Below are 21025 nucleotides of genomic sequence, written 5' to 3'. Positions count from 1 at the left end.
ACTCTCTTTGCCACTATGGTTTTTTCCCTTGGCATTCTCATCTTTTATACACACAGCTCTTTTTCCTTCCCTGTAGGGGAACACAATGTTGGAACTGAGATGGACCTAGAGAAGTAGTGTTCCTCCAGGGAGCATCCAGATGATAGTCATGAGCAGAACTGGATGATTTTGTGAATGTAAGTGTGCATAGGACAAGCTACAACTTCCTGCTGAAATAAATTAGGATTTCACATACTGATCCTATGAAATAGCAGTTTTTGGATCAAGTCAGCAGAAGTTTTTGAAAACAGTGACGCCAATCTCAGTCTTAACTATTGTCGAATTGGCACGGAATGTGATTTAAGATATGACAAAGCAGATTATGGACGTGTCTCTTAGTTATTTCTTAGTATTAGCTACTGAGAACATTTTAATTCACAAGTATTAACCACCATGGCATTAAAGTAGGGTGACATATACTCTCAATCACAATAGAGACAGTAGATGCTGTGGTTACAAATAAAGCTACAGCAGACCACCTGCGGAATCCATACTGGTCGTTGTGCAGTGTTATTCATAAATCACAAAGCAGCAAACTTCTCCTAGATCCATCCTGGGCATTAGAAGACATTATTGCCATCAGCTTCCTAGCAATGTCCCTCTGCTGGACTGCTAATACTTTCCTGCTACCATAATCTTCCAAGAAAGCAATTTATATAAGTATTCCCTAAGTAATTTCTGTCAAGATTAGAAAGGTTAACTTAAACCAATGCAAAAAGCGGGTCTTTGTTAATGCAGTTTATTTGACAAAAGTAGATCAAAAAGCTTACAAAAACTACACCTATGGGAGAACTTTAGAGATAGAGGATGTGTAGGAGGGATGTTAGAGCTTTCTTCTGTATGAATATCAATCAATGGATAGCCTTGTTCTTGTTCTGTTTATTTTAGGTTTGGTTTTTTTTTTTTTTTGAGTGTCCAAATCACTGTTAAAAACATGAGTACAAATAGTCTCATTTGTTTTAAAATTCTCTACAAGATCCACAGGGTTTTAGCTATGTCTTGGAGGATTTTAAATGGTTTTTTCTACTTTGCTGTTCCTGGACCAACATGTTTCAATGCATGCTTTTCATAGAATATGAACACTTTTCAGAGGGCATTTGTACTGAAGATTCAGTCCTTACCCCACTACTCTCCCACACAAGGTGCTAAGCAGTATTGCCTTCTTTTAAAGAAAATTAAATTCACTATGATTCTCCAGCATAAATTTGCTTCCATTTATTAATTAGTTTCCCTGGAATCTATGAAAAATTAAGCTAATGTCAAATATATGAATATTTTGGCAAAAAATGTTGAATGAGTGGAGCTAATCTGATTAATGTAAATGTATCCAAATCAATCAAGATGTCACTTCAATGTAGGATCAGTCATCTGGTAAGTAAAAATGCATATTAAAAATTGCCTTTACAAAAAAAAAAAAATACAATTCTTTGGTCTTGATTCTCCAAAGACATATTCAAGTGAACTTTATTTACCATGAGCAGTGTCAGACTTCTATGTCTTTCATGGACTTTTTGTGTCCTATCTCCAGTTGCTTGTCTGTGTCCCTGTGCTACTCCAACTATTGTCCTTGTTGGGAAACCAAACAGTCTAAAGAAACACTCTTTATGTTGCTGTTGCTAGGTTGTTTTTTTAGCCATATCAGGTTTCACAGCCTGATGCATTTCATGATTGCCCAAACAACTACACCATAGTGAGGGAGAGGATAGCAGAGCAGACAGCATCAGGAAGGTCAGGCACTGCTTAGGTCACATTACAGCACAATCTTGAAAAGCCTCATTTACTCAGAGAACTACTTGCTGCATGTTAAATATAACACAAGAATGGTCTGCGTGTGAGATATTGCATGTACTGTTTCATAGACAAAAGGTACTTTAAAGAAAATGTTTAAGTCGCAGAAGAAATCACTTCTTTACTTGTGATACCCTTAATTCTACCTCTCTTCTGATGACAGTAGGATTACGGTAATACTGAAGTGCTGCTATCATAGCGGAATTTCACATCCATATAGTACATGAAAATACTACACATGATGCTATACAAGACTATACACAACAGAGAGGTATTGCACATTCATGGAATGCAAAACCAAGTTTGAATCAGCATTGCTTTATTTTGGCCACGCAGTCTGAATAACATCCAAGAAGCCCAGATGAGTCTCAGCCATTCTCTCTTCTGGAGGAATCTCCTCCAATATGGAAATGTTCACTGGTGATCAAGATGGGACCCAAGCAAATGAAGTCTGGAAGCAAGGTGCTGCATTCAGAACAAATTATCTGCTTTGCAGTCCAGGCCCAAAGAGTCTGAGCAAGACTTTGGCAACAGCATGTTCCCCACCATACTCTTTCCCAGTACTTTCCAGATCTGGGCAGGAAGCAGCACTTACATAATAAATCCAACCTGCAAATGTACAGATCAGCTGTCCTGTGTGCCTATGGCAGGCCCACTTACAAGACAAGAAAGAGGCCAAACATATAGCTCACCTTTACCAAGGCAGAATATGTAGAAGACAAGGTCACCACTACTCTAATTACAAAAATAAGCCTAAGGGCACATAAGGCAATTCTTATTTCAACCTAGATATGACTGTTATAATTTTAATAAATGCTGCAGGTATAGCATTCTCTGTTTTTGCAGCTGAGAGACCAAGTTGCTCTATCTACAAAAATCACTCATTAGGGCATTGTGCTGGTTCCTTCACATTTACAAGGAGCAGCCCTAGCAACACCTTCTCCTTTACCTTTGGGAACAGTCTTGCTCATTAGAGATGACATCATTACATTCACAGGGCAATAGTTTATTAATCTCCATATTCCCCCCCAAATCTCAGTGTCTTCTTTCAGCTTCTTTAGGAGACTTAGACTGGTTTCAGATGATACTAAGGTTGTTACTCCCAGATGGGAGCTGGCAGTAGAAAAATGATGCACACTAATAAAATAACCTCGCTTCTGCAAGGCTGGGGGTTTATGATAAGAAGTTGTAAAGAGGAAGGTTACACAGCTGCAGAAGTTTAAGTGCACTTTTAGTGTTTTAATCTGCTGCTGAGGATTTTTCTGCAAGTGGACTTTTAATACAGCTGGAAGAAAAAGACTTCATCATATGGGGAAAGAATAAGTAGGGCCATTTGTTAAAAATTGCACCCAGCTGGGTTAAGCTATGACTGTTAATGTTTAGGGTTTGTTACAGACCAGTTACAGGATATGATGGATTTTTAGTGTGCTTAATTTTTTATGGCTATTATTTTGTAATTTAGTCTGGAACTAATTTTGAAAATAAGGATTAGTATTTACCACTTTAGTAAATACTAATACTAAGATGTTAGTAGCCCATGAGGTACAGGTTGTTAGATCACCTGTCTCACTGCTCATTAGCTTTTTTGTAATCTTAGCTTGTTGAAACTGTGAATGCTCTATATAGATAGCAGGAACTAAGCATATAAATTTCCTAATAATTTAGCACATACTCAGAGCGAATGGGTACCACTGGTAGTTCCAGCATGGCAAATCTTAGGCATGAATATGAATGTTTTAGATATTGTATTAAAGACAGAACTTTTGAAAAAATAGTCATAAGGAGCTAATGCAATAGTGAATAAGACAGAGATCATTATACTCAAACACAAATGGAACAAAAAAATGTATACTAATGTAGACATTTTCCCTGCTGCTGATGTGAAAAATTTGTAAAGAAAATTCAAGAAAGAATCAAAAGAAGTGCCAACTGAAAAACTTGCATTGGTTTTTCTTTTAATATTCTAGTACAAGATTAAACAACATTCTTGAAATTGTGATCTTCTGTGGCTTTAAACAGTTCTCTGTGGAATATCTACTACTTCCTAAAAACACCTTATATTTAGGGATCTTCTCACATGATTTCAGACTTGGCATAGAAAGCAGTTAGATTTTAAGGAATTTAAAAGATAAACTGCCTCCACATGCGACATGTTAGCCTTTAGTTTCAGATGTTTCCGAATGCAGAAGGCATTAAACAATGCCATTTTACCCATGAAGATCTGGAAGTTAGGAGAACAATGTGGGAATTCTGTGTAACTCATATAAATTAGACATATAATTTAATTTACTTGGGGGTGATGATTTGGTTTTACACTATTTCTTTGATTTCTATTCAAAGCACATAATGAATACCTGCTTTCTCTGAGGGGATTAAAGGTGATCATAAGGCCTTAACAGGTGTCTGAGGGGCTCAGAATAGCAGCTGATTGTCTACAATATGTTTCCTTCTACAGAATGGGGATTATTTTAAAAAGTGATTTTTTACTCTGGTTAATGTTCTAATAGATACAAAAGCTGCAATCTCTCTTTCTCTCTTTTTCTTCTTCTTTATGAAACTTTACTGAAGTTATTCAGACCTTTCTGAGCTGCAGATGCAGTCACAGTAGTATGTTCTATATGGGATAATGTTTAATAACCATTCACAAAATTTAGAAGTGTGCCTGTATGGCTGATAAAGTTTGCTGTTATGGCAATAGTGCTGTTGCCATGCTGTCTTCCTACAGCATACTTCCCAGAGCAATTCAAAGTCCTGAGTTATAGGACTATATATATCCTTGAAGTGTTGCAAAGTTTAGCCTCTGTAATTACAGAGATGCTGCCTCTTTTCTTCACTGCAGAAATTGAGATCAGTTCCTGTATTCATCTTCATATTTTTAATTTGAATGATGTAGAAGTCTGACTTTTTAAACATGCTCTGATTGTGGGTTCTTGTCTCAAGGATTCTTTCCCTGATGATATGATAGAACATGAGGATAATATCCATTTATTCACATGGGCTTGGTGGGGGAGGATAGAATGAGAGCTTGTCACATTTGCATTTAAGACTCCTGGATAATTTTCTAAGGGTATTACCCATTTATATATATATATATACATAAAATTTTTAAACAGCTATTGCAATTATAGTAAGAATTTAATTTTAATATTTTAATTAATTTGCAGGAAATTTTTCATATAATGTTTAGTATATCTATTAAAAAATAGGAATTACATGCATTCTTAGAAAGGAAATTATTTAAAAAAAAAAAGTGGCAGTACAAGTGTGTCCATGGCATTGGGAGCATACAAAGGCTGTAGCTTAGGGTCCTCTGCTAGCCATATCATAAAGGAAATACATACAACACAGGTTTCAGGGCTCTAACACACAACTTTTAGAAGATTTAACCTTTCTTAGCTGTCTGTCTTAACACTCTGCTCAATATTATGGCTTCCATTGCAAAAGAGGTTTGTGCTTTCACTTCACCATCCCCTGTTATAGCTTAAGCCAGTGAAGAAGGTGAGTTTTGACCAAGAAGCTAGACTGGATAGATCTCATGTGTTTTACAGACTCGGTAATCTCTAGAAAGGGGTGAAGCAATTAGCCTCAGGCAATAATAGCCTAAACTGAACACTATGACACTAGACTTGTCAGAAACCTCACACCACCCAGGTGAGGGTTCCAGGGTCTCTGAATTACAGCTGGTTTGAGACCCATGCTTATTCTTTAAGAGAGAAGGCAACGCACAATCAGGAAAAAAATAGACATGATGTTATTTCCCTAAGCTATTGTTTCAGTTTTAAGTGTTAATGGTCCTTTCAACCCCAATAGCATAAAAATACGCCCATGTCAAATGTAAAGAAATATTCACTGAAAGCTGGCTAAGAGGATTTTGATACTAGTGATTTTAAAACTAGGGTAAGATGTACATTACAGTCCTTGGGTGGGCAAGGATAGGTTGGATTCAAATCTACACAGGGACCTTCAGGCAATGTCATTCAGCCCTAAATGCAGATGTGTCACTGGCCAGAGAGCAGGATGGTGCTAAGACCCCAACGAATCACATGTGTAAAGTAGGGAAATTGGAGCTCCTATAAAGGAGCTGTGGGAATAAACTTGAGGCTGTTTGTCACAAGGACCATTTGAGTGCGTGTCTTCTTGGTCTCCAACATGCACTTCCCATCATGCTGCAGTAAGAAACGGAGTGTAGAAGACTGGATAGCCAACTGGAAGCTCATACGAATGTGTTCTGTTTCAGTAACCCAAGAATTTTACTTTTATAGATGGATGTAAAAGGCCTTGTGGGGGGAAATAAAAACCTCTTTCTTAACAAATGCCTTTGAAAAGGCAGAAAATATGCTTAAATGTGCCCTATTTTACATATTCCTTTCATCCTTTAGGCTTTTGACGTAATGCTTATCACTTTGCCATTATATCAATTTGTGCTTACCAGTCTTTTTTTCCTCTTGTCTCATCTTGTATTTAGGCAATGATCCTGCAAACACTTACCTACATGCTTAATTTTGCTACTCCTTCCTTGTTAATCCCTTTGAAGTTAAAAGGATTATTTGCATTAGCAAAATAAGGCATGTGTGTGCTTTCAGGAAGAAGTTCTTATGTTGTAAACCCTTTGGGGTGGGACCAGATCAATTATTATGCAGTCAGATAGCTCAAAGCACGGTTGTGTGGAGGATGAGTTCAGAAGTTTGTGAAGTTAACAACTGCTAACAGAGTGAATTGGTTTGTGGAACATGCCTAGTGCATAGCACACAAGTAGTTGCTCACCCCAACTAGCACACAATCTCCTTCCCCTCTTTTCTCCATTTGTTACTGAGCTGTAGCCTCAGATTTCATACCAGCTGAGTCATCTGCTTTTTTCTTACCTCCTAAAGCAGAAAATTCCCTGATATTTGCCATAGGGTAATCTAGAGCAAGACCATAAATAGATTTATGCTGGTGTGCACAGGAAGGAGAAATAAAGATCTGAAACAGAGCTGCAGAGTTCTCCACGCTCGCATTGTTGTACCCTTGCAGCCTTCTCAAAACCTCCCAGCACTAGCTTCTCATCCCAGCTAATGCATTTAATGCTTTTATATTCTTCCCATTCTTCCCACTTTCCAGGGAGACCTAGCCACGATTTTTTCCCCTCTTAAATGTGTCCTATTCAAGTACTCTATTTCAATGTACACTTGTTTTTGTTTAAGATAGACATAATTTAAAACTCACTTGGAAAGATGTGCAGGAAGTCTTCCCTTAGCTGCATTCAACCAATGCAGCTCTGTATAGACTACCATAGCATAACAAGTAAGCTTGATATTTGGGATAGAGAGAATTACCCTGTAGTGTTTATCCTCTGGAAACCACTGACATAGATATTATAGTATTTTTTTGTAGTATAACTTTAAAATTTACTTCCAGCTTCACAGGAAAAGTTCAAACTCCAGTTTCCAGGAACATTTATTTTGGTTTATAACTCTAAGCAGAAAACTCTTATTTTTATTACACTAACATCTAGAGCTCCAGTAGAGCTGTGTATGCCATTTTGTTATGTTATCTAAAACTAGGGAGAGAAATGATCTTCTATCAAAGAAAATTACCTATGGATTTGTCTACATTAAATACTCTAATAACTATATTAAAGTAATTGCAACAAATCTTTGTAACTGGAATCTCTGGACAAAGCCGCACTTGGTGAGCTGTCTGCACTTGTGGAGCAGGTCACTGCTGCTAGGTGATGCGTTCTGACTACGTTCCTGCTTGTTAACTGTCTATGGGAATGCGCCCTGGCTCCAACAGTGGGGCAGCAGGAGCGAGTGCTCACTCAAGGGGCTCAGCAGAGGCTGTAGCACCGAGCAGGACTGTGAAGAGGGACAGGGAGCAAGCACTGCTGAGGCTGCACCTCAAGTGCTGTGTGAGGCGCTGGAGTATGATCAGAGAAGGTCAGAAAGCTTGTGAAAGGTCTAGAAACCGTGTCTGATGAGGATCGGCTCAGGGAGCTGGGGCTGTTCCGCCTGGAGGAGGCTCAGCGGGAACCTCATGGCTCCCTACAGGAGCCAGGTGGGATCTGGTCTCTTCTGCTATGCCTGCAGCGAGACGGCCAAAGGAAATCGACTGAAGCTGACACAAGGAAGATTCAAATTAGGTGTTTAAAAAAAAATCTTTCCGTGTTAGTGTGCTCAGGCACTGGAATAAGCTGCCCAGGAGGGTGGTGGAACTACCATCCCCAGAGGTGCTCAAGAGGTGTTTGGCTCTGGCGCTGAGCGATGTGACACAGTGGTTACAGTGGCAGTGCAGGGTGGGGGGTTGCGCTGGAGGATCCGAAGGGCCATTTCCAGCCCGGGTGCCGCTGTGGGTCACGGATCCCCTCACGGATCCCCTCACGGATCCCCTCACGGATCCCCTCACGGATCCCCTCACGGGCCTGTCCCGGCCCGCCCTCAGCCGCGGGGCGGGGCCGTCGGGCTCGCGCCCAGGGGAGGCTTTGGCCAACGGGCCCGCGCGCCACAGCCTCGCGCGGTCCCGGCGCTTCCTTCCGGCCGCCATTTTGTCGGCCGTGCCTTGCCGTGCCGCCGCTCGGGGAGGGAGCGCAGAGCGCCCGCCCGCCGCACCCGGACCGACCGATCGCCAGCCAGCCAGACCGACCGACGGCCATCGCCATGTCCAAGCGCCACCGCCTCGATCTGGGCGACGATTACAGCTCCAGCAAGAAACGCACCACCGACGGGTGAGGGGTGGCGCGGGCGGCGCGGCCCGCGGCGGGGCGGGTGGGGGGGGGGGGATCGCGGCGGCTCCCGCGCCATCCGCGCCCCATCCCCGGCTCCGGCCGCCCCTCCGGGGCTGTAGCTCCCCGGGGCGTGGGGCGGCCGCCTTGCGAGGCAGGGAGAGGCCGCAGCGACGGCGCCTCGGCCGAGCAGGCCCCGAAGTCTGGCAGCTCCCCGAGCGCTGGGCCTGGCTCGGATCGGCCGCCCCTCCGGGCGGGCCCTTCTGGGGGCGGATGGCGGCGGCAGCGGCGGGGGGGGCCTCGTGCGGCGGCGCCGGGAGGGGGAAGGGATGGAGGCGCCGGCCCGGCCGGCGGGGCAGGGGGGCTGGGCTGAGCGCCCGTGGCGGGGGTGGTGCGCTGCTGGGCCCGCGCCCCCGCGCACGCTTTGTTTGCAGTTCTTCGCCTTCCTACTTATAGTCGCCTTTTCCACTCCTTCTCCTCCTTCCTTTGTGTTTGTTTACTTATTCTCTGGCTTGAAAGGTCTGGCGAGCGTGGGCCTAGAGGTGAGCACGAGGGTTGTGCAGCCCGTGTTATTAATGCCTACGCTGGTGGGAGCCTTGTTCCTTTGTTAACATCTTTTCACCCAGTCACCCTCGGTGATGTGCTTGGCTTGAAGTAAGAATCGATGGCGAGGTGGGTTTTGAGTTAGGGGGCAATGAATTGTTTATTTTTCTCTTAGTTTGCGGTGGTTGAAGTTTTAGGACTGTACTCCAGCATATTTTTGTTGAGTTTAATGTAATTGCAGGAACACGGACAATGCACTGGTGCTGTTCTTAAATGCAGCGTTGATTTAGAGCTTTCTTTACACATAATCTTTTCCTCTCTAGTTAGGCAGGAGGGGGAGGAAGGGCAGGCAGCTCTTGAAAGTAAATTTCTGAAGTTTTAAGGGGTACAAAAAAACCGCAGTGTTTATCTAGTCTGGCCTTCTTTATGGAGCACAGCAAGCTTCCGTGAATTAAACACTTGTTTAAGTCCATCAGCGTTGTTTTGGACTATTTATCTAAGAAAAAAAATCTTCAGTTTTCAGAGGTTAAATAACTCTAAGTCGAATGTAGCAGTTAATAGTCACTGACAAACAGTCTTTGCAAAACTTGCCTTTTTTAACTCGACTTTTATTAATGCATAATTAATGCAGCTTTAGTTTTTAGCCCCTAGAGTTTGATTCATTTTTTCTCAACTAAACAAAATAAGTCTTTGTTATTCTACTCTTACTTTCTGTCTGTAGGATCATCATAATCACGTTTTATAAAATATATTGAGCTATTTGTGTTAGTTAATGCATTTTTGTAGGATTTCCCAGAGTTTAAAATAGTTCCTCTGAGTGTACAGAAATGTACATGTGCAGTTTTTCTGTACGTTGAAGCTTTGTAAAAATTATCAAGTGGTTATGTCAAAACGGGGCGTTATTTAAATGTGGTACAACTGTTACAGCTGGCTGTAGCGATAATCATGGGTCAATATTTCCTTGTTTGCATGTTGGTGGATTTTGTAGTTTTGGTGTGGCTTCGTTTGTCATTGTTTTTACTTATCATGAATGCTATTCTGCGCTCTTAGTCCTACCATTTTGTATGTACTGCAGTGAGTTCCCACCAGTGTTAAACTAGAAGACATTGACCTTTATGGCACCTAAAAACTGTAGAAACGTTGGTCTTGTGCCCCTTCTTTGTCCTCCCCTCTGCTGGTAAAAGCATGAAATGGTATAGGACTGAGAAATACTCACTATAAGCATAATTACTGAGCATGCCATGATTATTTCTTAGATGACTTGCAATCTTAATTCACGTAGGACGAGTCATACTAATGTCACATGGTTGGTTTATTTTAGAGTAGTTTGGTTTTGCAGCTTATGCAAGGCTGTAAGGAGGATGTGTGGAGCCTTGTTAAAGGCGTGTGTGTACCTGTCTTCCTCTGTGCCGAGGGTGCCTTTCTGCAGTGTAGGTGGTTCTGGAGCTGGATTAAGCTGGATGAGTTCCTTGCGTGATTACCACTTCGCATTCAGAACAATAGCGTCTTGTATCCTAACTGGACTACCTGACAAATGTGAAAGTTGCTTCAAGTGAACCTGTATTTTTTAGTTCCTCTTTAATGGAGGCCTGTGTTAGTATGGGTGGCTGCACATTGGCAGCAGTGCCACATGGGCTCTGCTTGGCCAACATGTTTGTAATTGTTGTAACCTTAAACATCTGCATGACATGTGTTTTCTTCCAGAACTGAAGTATTGTCTGTGAAGTAAAAAACATTTTGAAAAATATAAGTTGTATGGAAGGCTTGGTTACAGCATTTCTGTGAATTATACATACTATTTTAAAATATGCTAATTTATTTTTAAATATATTTGAGTTGTGTAACATCAGAGTGATCTAGTGGGATATATCATTCAGACTAATTGTATTTGGTTGATTTCTGTATAGAACAGAAATTCCTTTAGCTTATTGCCTTTTTTGCATCAAATATTGCTGTGTTTAGTAATGGGGAGGAATTATGATTTCTTAGACTGGCTTAAGCTTTCACTGTGATGATCAGTGGTTTACCTTGAGTCCTTTGTTTCCCTTTTTATTTTTATATGATCTCTAATCAAAAAAAGCATGCTTATGTAGTGGTTGCTATAGTGCTTATTTTGTGTTCATATAGGTATGTTCATATATGTTATATGTGTGTGAATGTAAGGAAGTGAAAGCAAATAGCAGACCAGACTTTTTCACTTAAAAGCAGAGCAAAAAATCCCAGCCCCCTTCTGATCATGAAGGCTGTTACAGGTTTCAGGTGCAAGACAAATGTGATTAAATTATTACTTTAGTGTAAATTTTTGTGTTTGAGTTCTGTTTTCTCTGTGCAATAATGAAAAAGCAGCTAAAATGTAATAGTTTATAAGTAAAGAACTGTCAAGCCACATTGTTAGAAAGTTAAGGAAATTAATATGGCAGCATAACTGTCATTCCTTCTTGTTGACCAAGGGAGTGTGTGTCTGCTGTGTCTGCTAAGCTTCAGTAATAATGGGAAACTGGTAAATAGTTTCAGGCACAGTAAGTGCTGCTGTATAATTTATAAGTGTTAGAGAGTAAGTTTGTCTGCATGTTGTGTGTTGTGCTGTTTCTGTGGTAGGATCTGGTTGCCCTGCTTCTCTTCTGCTTTTTGAAAAAAGAAATACTCGACTTTTATTAATGCATAAATAGGTTTTATTTCTGAAACGTACATAGAGCTTGATAGGTTTCTTTTCTGTTTGTACAATATAAAAGCTATAAGAGTTCAGTGAAGAACCTGAGAAATGGGGGATTAATGGCACTTTCCATGATGGATTGTATTTCTAGTCCATTAAATAACTTTTTGTTCATGAGGTTTTATTTTTTCTTTTTTTAAGCCCACACAAGTAGCTACCAACACAGAAAATAAGTGCTACAAGGGAGTGTTTAGGAGGCCAGATCAGAGATAGTGATCCAAGTTAAAATTTAGTGCAGGTGGGAAGGTTGGTTCTTCACAAGGCTGGTGAAATGCTTGTGCTGACACCTGGGAAGGGTAGGCAGCAGTGGGGATCTATTCATTTTAGCACCATGGCTGCTTCATGGGTGCTGAAGTGTATGAAGAAAGTACACTTGGTCCGTAATGCAGAAGCTGCTGACATGATACTGTTTTATTAAATGATTGTGGAATAGATTTTGGTGGTGTGGCTTATGTACACTTTACCTGGATACCGGTGAAGGATACAAATCCTTCAGAAACACACATACACAAAAGAATACTGTAAAAAACCAAACCTGCACATTAGTGTGACTTATACTACCTTTAGTGAAGTGTGTTTTTGCGTTTTACCTTGGCTTTACCATTCTTGAATTGGTTTTATACCTTTATTTCTTTCTCCTGCCAGTGATGTTACTACCTGACCATGCACTTGTATGTCCTGGTACCTCTAGCTGTTTAGAAGGTGAATAGCTCATCAGCCAAGCCCAAAGCTTTGTCGCTGTCTGATAGATGCTATTCAACTCTTAGACCTTCCTGAGTAGCATAATGGAGCCTGGTTTGTAGGGGTAACTTCCATATGGAGAATATGAACCTATTGGGTTCTGCAGTATCTGCCCGGCATTTACCGTAGGAAGAGATTTCTAGCTTGTACAATATTTGACTGTGTTAGAAGTAATGTTAAAGCTAGAGTACTGAGGGGAAAAAAAAAGGCTGCATACATTACATTCACTTATACAAGAAGAGTAGTGGTTGTTTCCAAAGCACAGCATATTTTGAATTAAAATTTATAGAATCAGTGCTAATTTAATCTTGGTTACTGCATCTTCTCTATAGGTCAGAATATGGTATTATTTCAATAGTTAAATTTGAATGCCAAATGCATGTTTAAAACAAAAAAGCTGTGGAGAGGAGTATTGGCAAGCGTTTTCTTTGGACATGGTCTCTAGGCATGCCTGAGTGCTGGTGAAGGACGAGGTGAGGTTTTGTTTTTTCTTAAAATATCCTAGAAATATTTATGTGTGCACTTGCTATAAAGCTGGTGTTGACTTTGTTGTTTTGCCTTTTGGATGGGATTTCAGTTAATGCACAAAAATAGACAAAACTGAGGATATCAGTTTTGCAGGCAAAGATGCCACTATTCTTTCCAGCTTGATCTAGTTTAAAATGAAATGGATTGTTTTTGTAAATCAGGGCTTGTTTCAAAGTCTTGAATTGGGAATTTTTATTAAAAGCATGCAGCTGTAATTTTTGGGTCAAACTAAGGATTCCTTTGCAAGTGTGTTTGTAGGAAGAGTGGGATTATGTGCAGGAGCAAGTACATGGTCTTGCAGAATCAAACTCAAAAAGACTGAGGTCAGAGTTTTAGAATACTGTTTTTCTTTTGCACATGCAGTGAATTTTTCTACTTAATATATGGAACAAATGCGAATACATAAATGCTGTTGAAGTGTCTGGTATGAGGTGATGCTGTAGAAGATACTGTACACCTTGGTAGTGTTGGGTTAACAGTTGAACCCATGATCTTAAGGCTCATTTCCAACCTAGATTATTCTGATTCTGTGAACTGTAGTGGATGGTTTTAAGTCTTAAGTTCCAGACTCAATAACCTGTATAGCCAAGTTGATGGAGTCAGAATTGTGTGTAAGACTTGAAACAAAAATAGAGCTACAGAGTAATTGTGGAATAATGAAATCAAACTTTCCTTCCATGGCTTGCTTACTATCTTGAGTTACTTTTTTTGGGGTGGGTATAATTCCTTTGGTAGGTAGGCAAAAACACTTTTTAGTGTTCTCTTATTTTTCTGCAGCAGCAAGTGGGGATGGGGAGAGGTGAGACATCTACATTGCGCGACTGATTCTTTATAATCATTAGATGAAGAGAGTTAAAACGTTCATCTCTGTACGTGATAGCTTTATTCAGTCTTGGCTGTAATGAGAGGCAATGTTGCATTGTTTAGGTACAATAAGTGTAGCTATGTCTATCTAATGTTGTGTATGCATCATATATACTATTGTTACTCCTTAGTGCTTATCCTTCCAGGTAGCTGCCTACAAGACTTGAAAAATTTGGTTTTTATCCACTTCACACTGGGCATCTTTAGGGTTGTGTTGTATTAAAATTCCTCCTCTGCATTTAAATATTCAAGTGTCTCATTTTCTCCTTTGCCTCTTAACCCATTTTAGGAAAGATCGGGACCGGGACAGGGACCGAGATGACCGTTCGAAAGATCGTGACAGGGATCGTGACAGAGATAGAGATCGTGACAGAGAGAGGGACAAGGAAAAAGATCTGCGACCTACATCCAACTCTACGTATTATGCAGCTGCTGGCTTACCAGCTATTAAACCAGCAATGATTCCACACAGTATTAACCCTTTCACAAATCTACCACATACCCCACGATATTATGATATCCTGAAAAAAAGGCTACAGCTTCCTGTCTGGGAATATAAGGAAAGATTTACGGATATCTTGATTAGGCATCAGTCATTTGTGCTGGTTGGAGAGACTGGGTCTGGTAAAACAACACAGGTGAGTTCTTACCTATATGATACTGCATTTTAAAGGTTGTGGTTATGTGTGAGAAATAAATTGTGTAAGAATACTTCAAAAACTGTGACCAAAGCTAATATGATGGATGTTGTATTTTCTTAATGAGTGCAGAAGGTGAGGAGAGTTTTACAACTTCTTCCACTTCAAAAATCCAGTACTTATTCCAGGCCCCTGGTTCCATTGGGCTTTATAATTGGTAGGTTTCTGCTAGAGGAAGATCGAGCTTTTATGGTGGGACAGAAGTGTACCAAATCCACAAACTGAAGTGGTGGTTCCAAATTATTTATTTAACTGTCTGTGTAGATGGCAGCTACAAAGTATGAACTTGTTCATGTTTTATGAAACTTATTGCTATAGATAAAATGAATTGAAATGTCAGATACAATTCTGATGTCCGATTAGCTTTTGGTGATACTCAAACTTGAGAGGTAGAGTCTTTTGTTTCTTTGGTGCTGAAACTTCTCAGAGGTTGTAGAGATTTTTAGTGCTGCAGTTAAAAATCACTTTTTTTTTGGTAGACTTATGGCTTTAAAAGTCTTCCTCAGCACCAGAAGTAGTGATAACAGATGTGCAGAGCCTCCTTAAGCCTTAACAAAATTTTTGAGGACCAGTAAACAGGGTATATCTAAGATACAAGGAACACCTGGGTATTATAGCAGGGTAGACTTGTTAAAAACTTTATCCTCTAGTTTGCTGTTTAAAGTCTGTGTTGAAAACTAATGTAAAACACTTGTTTGTTCTGTAATCTGATAGAATCCTTTTGTCTAGGCAGAAAATTAAAGCAGAAGAATATTTTAGTCTTTATAAAAGGGATTGTAACTAACTTTAAGTCTTACAGACAGTAGATTTTTGGTCATAAAATTTTGGACGTTGAGAAAATGTGAAGGACATAATAGTAATTGAATATCTTTTTAGCTGTGCCTGAAATATCTAAAGTTACAGGATCTTGCTGCACATTCTAGGAACCAGTGTTAATGCTAGCAGATAGTTTTATGACATTATATGTATTTTTTAAAACTGTATGAACCAAGACCAGGACTGTATAAAATTCTTTAGAAAGGTTTGATTATGTAGTTATTTGGAAGATGCAGTAGCCTGAATATTATGTTAAAAAATTGTACTTACCTATATGGAAACAAGATTACTTGCGTGATCTGAAAATTTGAAGATCTAAAGATTATGTCAGTGTCATTCCTCAGGCATAAAGCTTTTCCTGAGTTATCTTACCACTTTAACCCCTACTTTCTGAAAGGATTTAAGTAATTTAACACATCTTTCATAAAAACTAGATTTAAGCTACCAGAAGCACATAAACTGTCTTGGAAGCTTCCCAGCTTACTCTTAATTTGCTCTGTGAAGTTGCAGATATGCTTTTAAACAATTGACATTGTCTCTGTAGGGACGTACCACTGAAAATTGTCCTGCTGCCACCTAATGAAAACTTTGTTTTACATATGGTAGTGTGTCATTGTTTTTGTGGTCAGTTGCTGTCTTAAAACTTGTTTATGGATGTTTGTTTTTCTTCTTAAATTCATTGATCAGAGCAAGATAAATACTTTTCTGCAGCTAAGAAATCCTTTAATGCTCAAACTGCAGGTGTACATAAGGTATTAATGTCAGCTTTATACAAATAAAAGCAAGCAACATTTGAAAAATATTATTTCCAAAATTAGTATCTTCTTTCATTGTGATAGTAAAAGGCTATACATTAGTAGATAGCTTTTTGATAGTTAGCTGCTGCCTTTCAAGTCCTTTCCCTGATTATTATCTGCACCTCTCCTATTTAGGCAGGTTGAGAGAGTTGGGATTGTTGATCCTGGAGAAGAGAAGGCTGCAGGGAGGCTTCACTTTGGCCTTTCAGTACCTAAAAAAAGAGGACTTAGAAAAACATGAAGAATGACTTTTTACATGGGCAGATAGCGATAAGACAAGGAGAAATTGCTTTTAACCTGAAAGAGTGGAGATTTAGATTACCTGTTAGAAATTTTTCACTGTGAGAGTGGTAAAATACTAGAACAGGTTCCTGGAGAAGTTGGGAGTGCCTCATCCCTGCGAGTGTTCAAGCCCAGGTTGGATGGGGCTTGTAGCAGTCTGGTGGCATCCCTGGCCATTGCAGGATGGTTCAAACTAGATGATCTTTAAGATCCCTTCTGCCTGAAACCATTTTGTGATTCTATGATTATATGCATGTTTTCCCATTAGTCTTGTAGAGCGCCCAGGATTGGAAATGCTTGGCTCAGACAATGGAAAAAACAGAAGATTAAACTTTTCTCACTTGTTTCATGTAGACTTAAACCCCAAAGTACTGAAGAAGTATATTGGAAGCCACGACATTAATTTTCAGTTCTTTAGTGTTTGCAGTGGCTTGATTTGTAATTTAAACTTAACCTTTGAAGTTAACTGGTTTTTCTAAATGCACTGGAAACAGACTCAGTGATGGAATGGGTGTGCCAGATTTCTCTTAGGAAGGGGTAATTACTTACTGTAATTGCAGCGTTCACTCTCTGATAAACCTGGGATCATATGTGGTTCTGGTATAATAGTTTCTCTTTGGTAAAGAGAATGGTAGAGTGGCATGTCCCTTGTGTATTGATGTAACAGAAGTGATGCCACTTCTTTAGTACGGCTTCTTGGCGAAGTTCAGGAGCAAGGTGATGTGGAGTATAGCTTAATCCTTGTCCTTTAATGTGCAAGAGAAACGATGCAGGTTCTCAGATAATGACAATTCAGAGAATTCTACCATGTAACTTTTAACTGAGGAATTTTTCAGGAAGTTGGAGAGGTTCAAAAAAGCCAGAAAGGGGAGTGCTCTTCCATCTCTTGCTATGCAGTTCTTAAAATGATGAAGTTCCTTTGACTTTGAAATAGTCTTAAATAACCCTTAGTCCATTTATCCTTGATCTTAGATGACGGTGTATGTCTAGTCACTACCTTCTCATGTTTATGGAAGTCATATTTGAAAATCTCTTACTTGAGAAAGCCCTTGAGATTAAATGGTGCTAACTAAAGCCATTCCTTCTGCTTTGGATACTTGATAGAATGACCTTTTTTATAGGGAAAGCCAGGGATTTTGATGATGGTATAGGGTTTTTTTCTGTCAGTGGGGTTAGCTTTAGGCTAGGTTTCATAATAACCAAATGAGAATATATTCCCAGATATGACTGAAGTAAACAATGTAGTATGGCAGAGTCCTTTTTCCCAGTATATGTATGTCTTTGAAAGCTGGACAGGAAAAGTCTTCAGGTGGTTGTCTATATCAGCTTAGCACAGGGAAGTCTGTGGCAGTGGCCTGAGAGACTGCTGGTTCAAAATTTATTTCAGGACTTGCCCTAAGTCAAAAAGCTTCACCTAATATACTCACATATACTAATATACTTACTTGAGCTGTTACTTGTGACTTAGTAAAGCAGGGGAGGCATGTATATGTTACAGGATAGGGTTTCGTGTTGCTGCTGTTAGTGTTCAAGAACTGCTATTCTAGTTTTGAATAGGATTTTCAGAAATTTTGAGTTCTTCCAGCAGTCTAATAGGCTCCTGTCATATTTTGATTCTGTTTGTTTTATTTCTCCTATATTTATAGTGGAAGTTCTCTATATTCATAATTTAAAAATGCTTTAGACTACACTGATCTGTATCTGGTTATGCGTTACTGTTTACTTATGTCCATTTTGCTATGAAAATATAATTATGAAGAACTGACATTTTCTTGGTTTAAATTATACTGCTTTCTCTTACTCCTCATTGGAATTCCTTATATAAATATAAAGGGTATGTTTTCTTTTCCTCTTTGTGTTTTTAAGACTACTTGGAAAGTAACTACTAAGAACAAGTGGGTTTTTTGGTCTGTAGGCTTGGAACTAGTTCGGCCTGGAGATGTCTCCTCATAAAGTGTCACACTGAGAACATGTTGAGAATAATCTATCTCCATCAAACTGTTACTGACCATAGGAATTCTGAATAAAACTTACGTTGGATGATTTACTGCTTCCATATTCGTAATAGGAGCAGAAAACTACTGCCTGGAAAATCAAACGAGTGCTAACACAGGAAGGAAAACAGGGGTTTTATATGTGGTTGATGAAATTTCTGAAGACCAGTAATAAACCTAATGAACATAATTATCTGTTCATTTTACTTGTTGCCCTTCTTGGCTAAGACAATTCTTTATTACTAAAATAATTATTTTTGCTTAAACATATTAGTAAGCATTACTTTTTTGAGACACAAAATACATTTTGCTTACTGTAAAATTTTAACTGTGCTACTGATCTCAAATTTTGTGTTTTAGCTCTAATTTTGGTTGCTCTGGAGCATGTTGGCTGTTACTAAGTAACTCTAAAAAGTATTGATCTAACATCTATGAAATGTACCGTGAACCTGTGTATTTCCTTGATAACTTCAAAGATAGTTATGTACATGCTTAACAAGAGTGTGCTCTATTTAGTGGCAGTGGATCCAACTAACTAGTCTATCTCTAATATAGTCTGTCCTGCTTTGGCTGTTTTTATTGTGCAGTTGACATCTCTGTGGAATTGTAACTGACTTTGGATTCAGTACAAAGGTTGCAGATTCCATGTGACCATTTGAAGTGTGTTTATCACTGAACTGTATCCTTGGCAGATCCCTCAATGGTGTGTTGACTACATGCGCTCCTTACCTGGCCCGAAGAGGGGAGTCGCGTGTACCCAGCCCCGGCGAGTGGCCGCAATGAGCGTGGCACAGCGTGTTGCTGATGAGATGGATGTCATGCTGGGCCAGGAGGTTGGCTACTCCATTCGGTTTGAAGATTGCAGTAGTGCAAAAACCATTTTGAAGTAAGTATTGCAGCTGTCAGGTAAATGTATAGCAGCATACTTGGAGGTGGGGGAACCACAGGGTTATGAAGGGTGAGAGCAAAGTTATGAAAGTAGTAATAAGGGAGTGACTCTGTGGATTGGTGCTTTTGTGTCTGGGTGGGGAAGAGTCAAGGGAGCTGTAGCATGAGGTATGAAGCATGAATAGAGTTGGAAATTGTTCATTCCTGCTAAAGAAGACATTGTACCCTATAGAAATTAATTTTAAATGATCCAGAAAGAAGGCAGTGACCTGAATAAGTATTTTATTATTAAGGCACTATTCATTATAAAGCACTTCAATATGCAGTTTCTCTTTGTTGTACATTTAGCTGAGGTTTTACATGTGGGGTCTTCTACTCAGGGTACTTCTGGTGAAGTTCAGTGCATTATTTCAGTAAAGAGAACTTCCCAAAGATTCAAAACTGGCCTATGCCTGGCTCTGGGACACATAGTCAGGAGTGTTGTACTTGTCATCTGCTATAGATTCCTGTGCTGCCAGGAAACAGGTGCATTTAATGCATCATTTACATATTACATTCAATATGCTCAGTTAAAAACACCACAGTGTGGTTCAAGGATTAATGCTTTTCTATCAAAAGATGGCTTCGCTTTGGTCATACAAGTAGAAGGGCTGGGCATAAAGTTAATACGGCAAAAGAAATGTAACAGTAGCAGAAAAGCAAGAAGTGAACAGATGATTTGCAGACAGAAAAGAAGAACAATTGCAGAAACAGTATGTCTTGGATTTTAGAGGGTGTTGTCTCTTCTCTTGAGCTTAGGTGTGGAAGTCTGCCAGTAATACTCTACAAACTATTGTAAATGTTACTAAACCTTAGTTCTCCTCACCCTCCCCTTCTTTTTTTAAAGCTTTCCCCCCCTTTTTTTTTAAGCTTTACCCCCCATAAGATTCTGCTTATACTCGTTCTATTTGAAAACTTAAAATGGGCATGTTACAGTGTTGGAAGTAGTTTGCTGGTGTTACTACACTGCAAAAGTTGATTAAAAGCTTAGTTCAAGCAATGTAGTGATATAGAAGAGGATTCTATGTCAAACCTAATAAGCAGAGTGTGAGTTGGAATTGTTTCTGTTTGTTCAGGTATATGACTGATGGTATGTTACTTCGTGAAGCGATGAATGATCCTTTGCTGGAGCGCTATGGTGTTATAATTCTTGATGAGGCCCATGAGAGAACACTGGCTACGGATATTTTGATGGGAGTTTTGAAGGAAGTTGTAAGACAAAGATCTGATCTGAAGGTCAGTAATGAAGTTCAATGGCATCTCTGCTCTAGTTGAAGTCATACTAAGTAAAGTATCTCTGTCCTTACCATTAGCTGAGTTTTATAATTGTTTTTTGATCTGTGGTCATGTATATTGGAAGGCTAACCTTAGGAAATTCTGAATGTGTTTTGTATTGAGGAAGCTCCTAGAAACAATACAATTGTAGCTTAACCTTATGTATTTGACTTGGAATTTTTTTGAACAAGGGTACTTTATTCAGGTAATAAATGCATTCTTATATCACAGTCAGCAATTTACTTTCTTAAAATTGCATGTTACATGCATCACATGTCACAAGTTGTAAACGTTGAGTAACTCTTTGTCCTCCAAATCCA

The 21025-nt window shown here is 39.5% G+C and overlaps 1 protein-coding gene across 1 annotated transcript in view; it reads left to right on the top strand.

Annotated features, from left to right (window-relative positions):
• Positions 1-8287: 8287 nt before the first annotated feature.
• The window catches only part of DHX15 (DEAH-box helicase 15), a 45875-nt gene continuing 33137 nt past the window's right edge, over positions 8288-21025 (top strand). Inside the window, exons 1-4 of the mRNA XM_030270856.4 lie at positions 8288-8530; positions 14206-14554; positions 19196-19389; positions 20507-20666. Coding sequence (XP_030126716.1) covers positions 8463-8530; positions 14206-14554; positions 19196-19389; positions 20507-20666 — 771 coding nt within the window. The 5' untranslated portion in view covers positions 8288-8462. The remainder of the gene's footprint in view (positions 8531-14205; positions 14555-19195; positions 19390-20506; positions 20667-21025) is intronic.

The sequence above is a fragment of the Taeniopygia guttata genome, chromosome 4 (assembly GCF_048771995.1).
Source record: "Taeniopygia guttata chromosome 4, bTaeGut7.mat, whole genome shotgun sequence".
Taxonomy (NCBI): domain Eukaryota; kingdom Metazoa; phylum Chordata; class Aves; order Passeriformes; family Estrildidae; genus Taeniopygia; species Taeniopygia guttata.
Note: the sequence above shows the minus strand (reverse complement) of the source record. Positions and strands in the feature narration are given on the sequence as shown.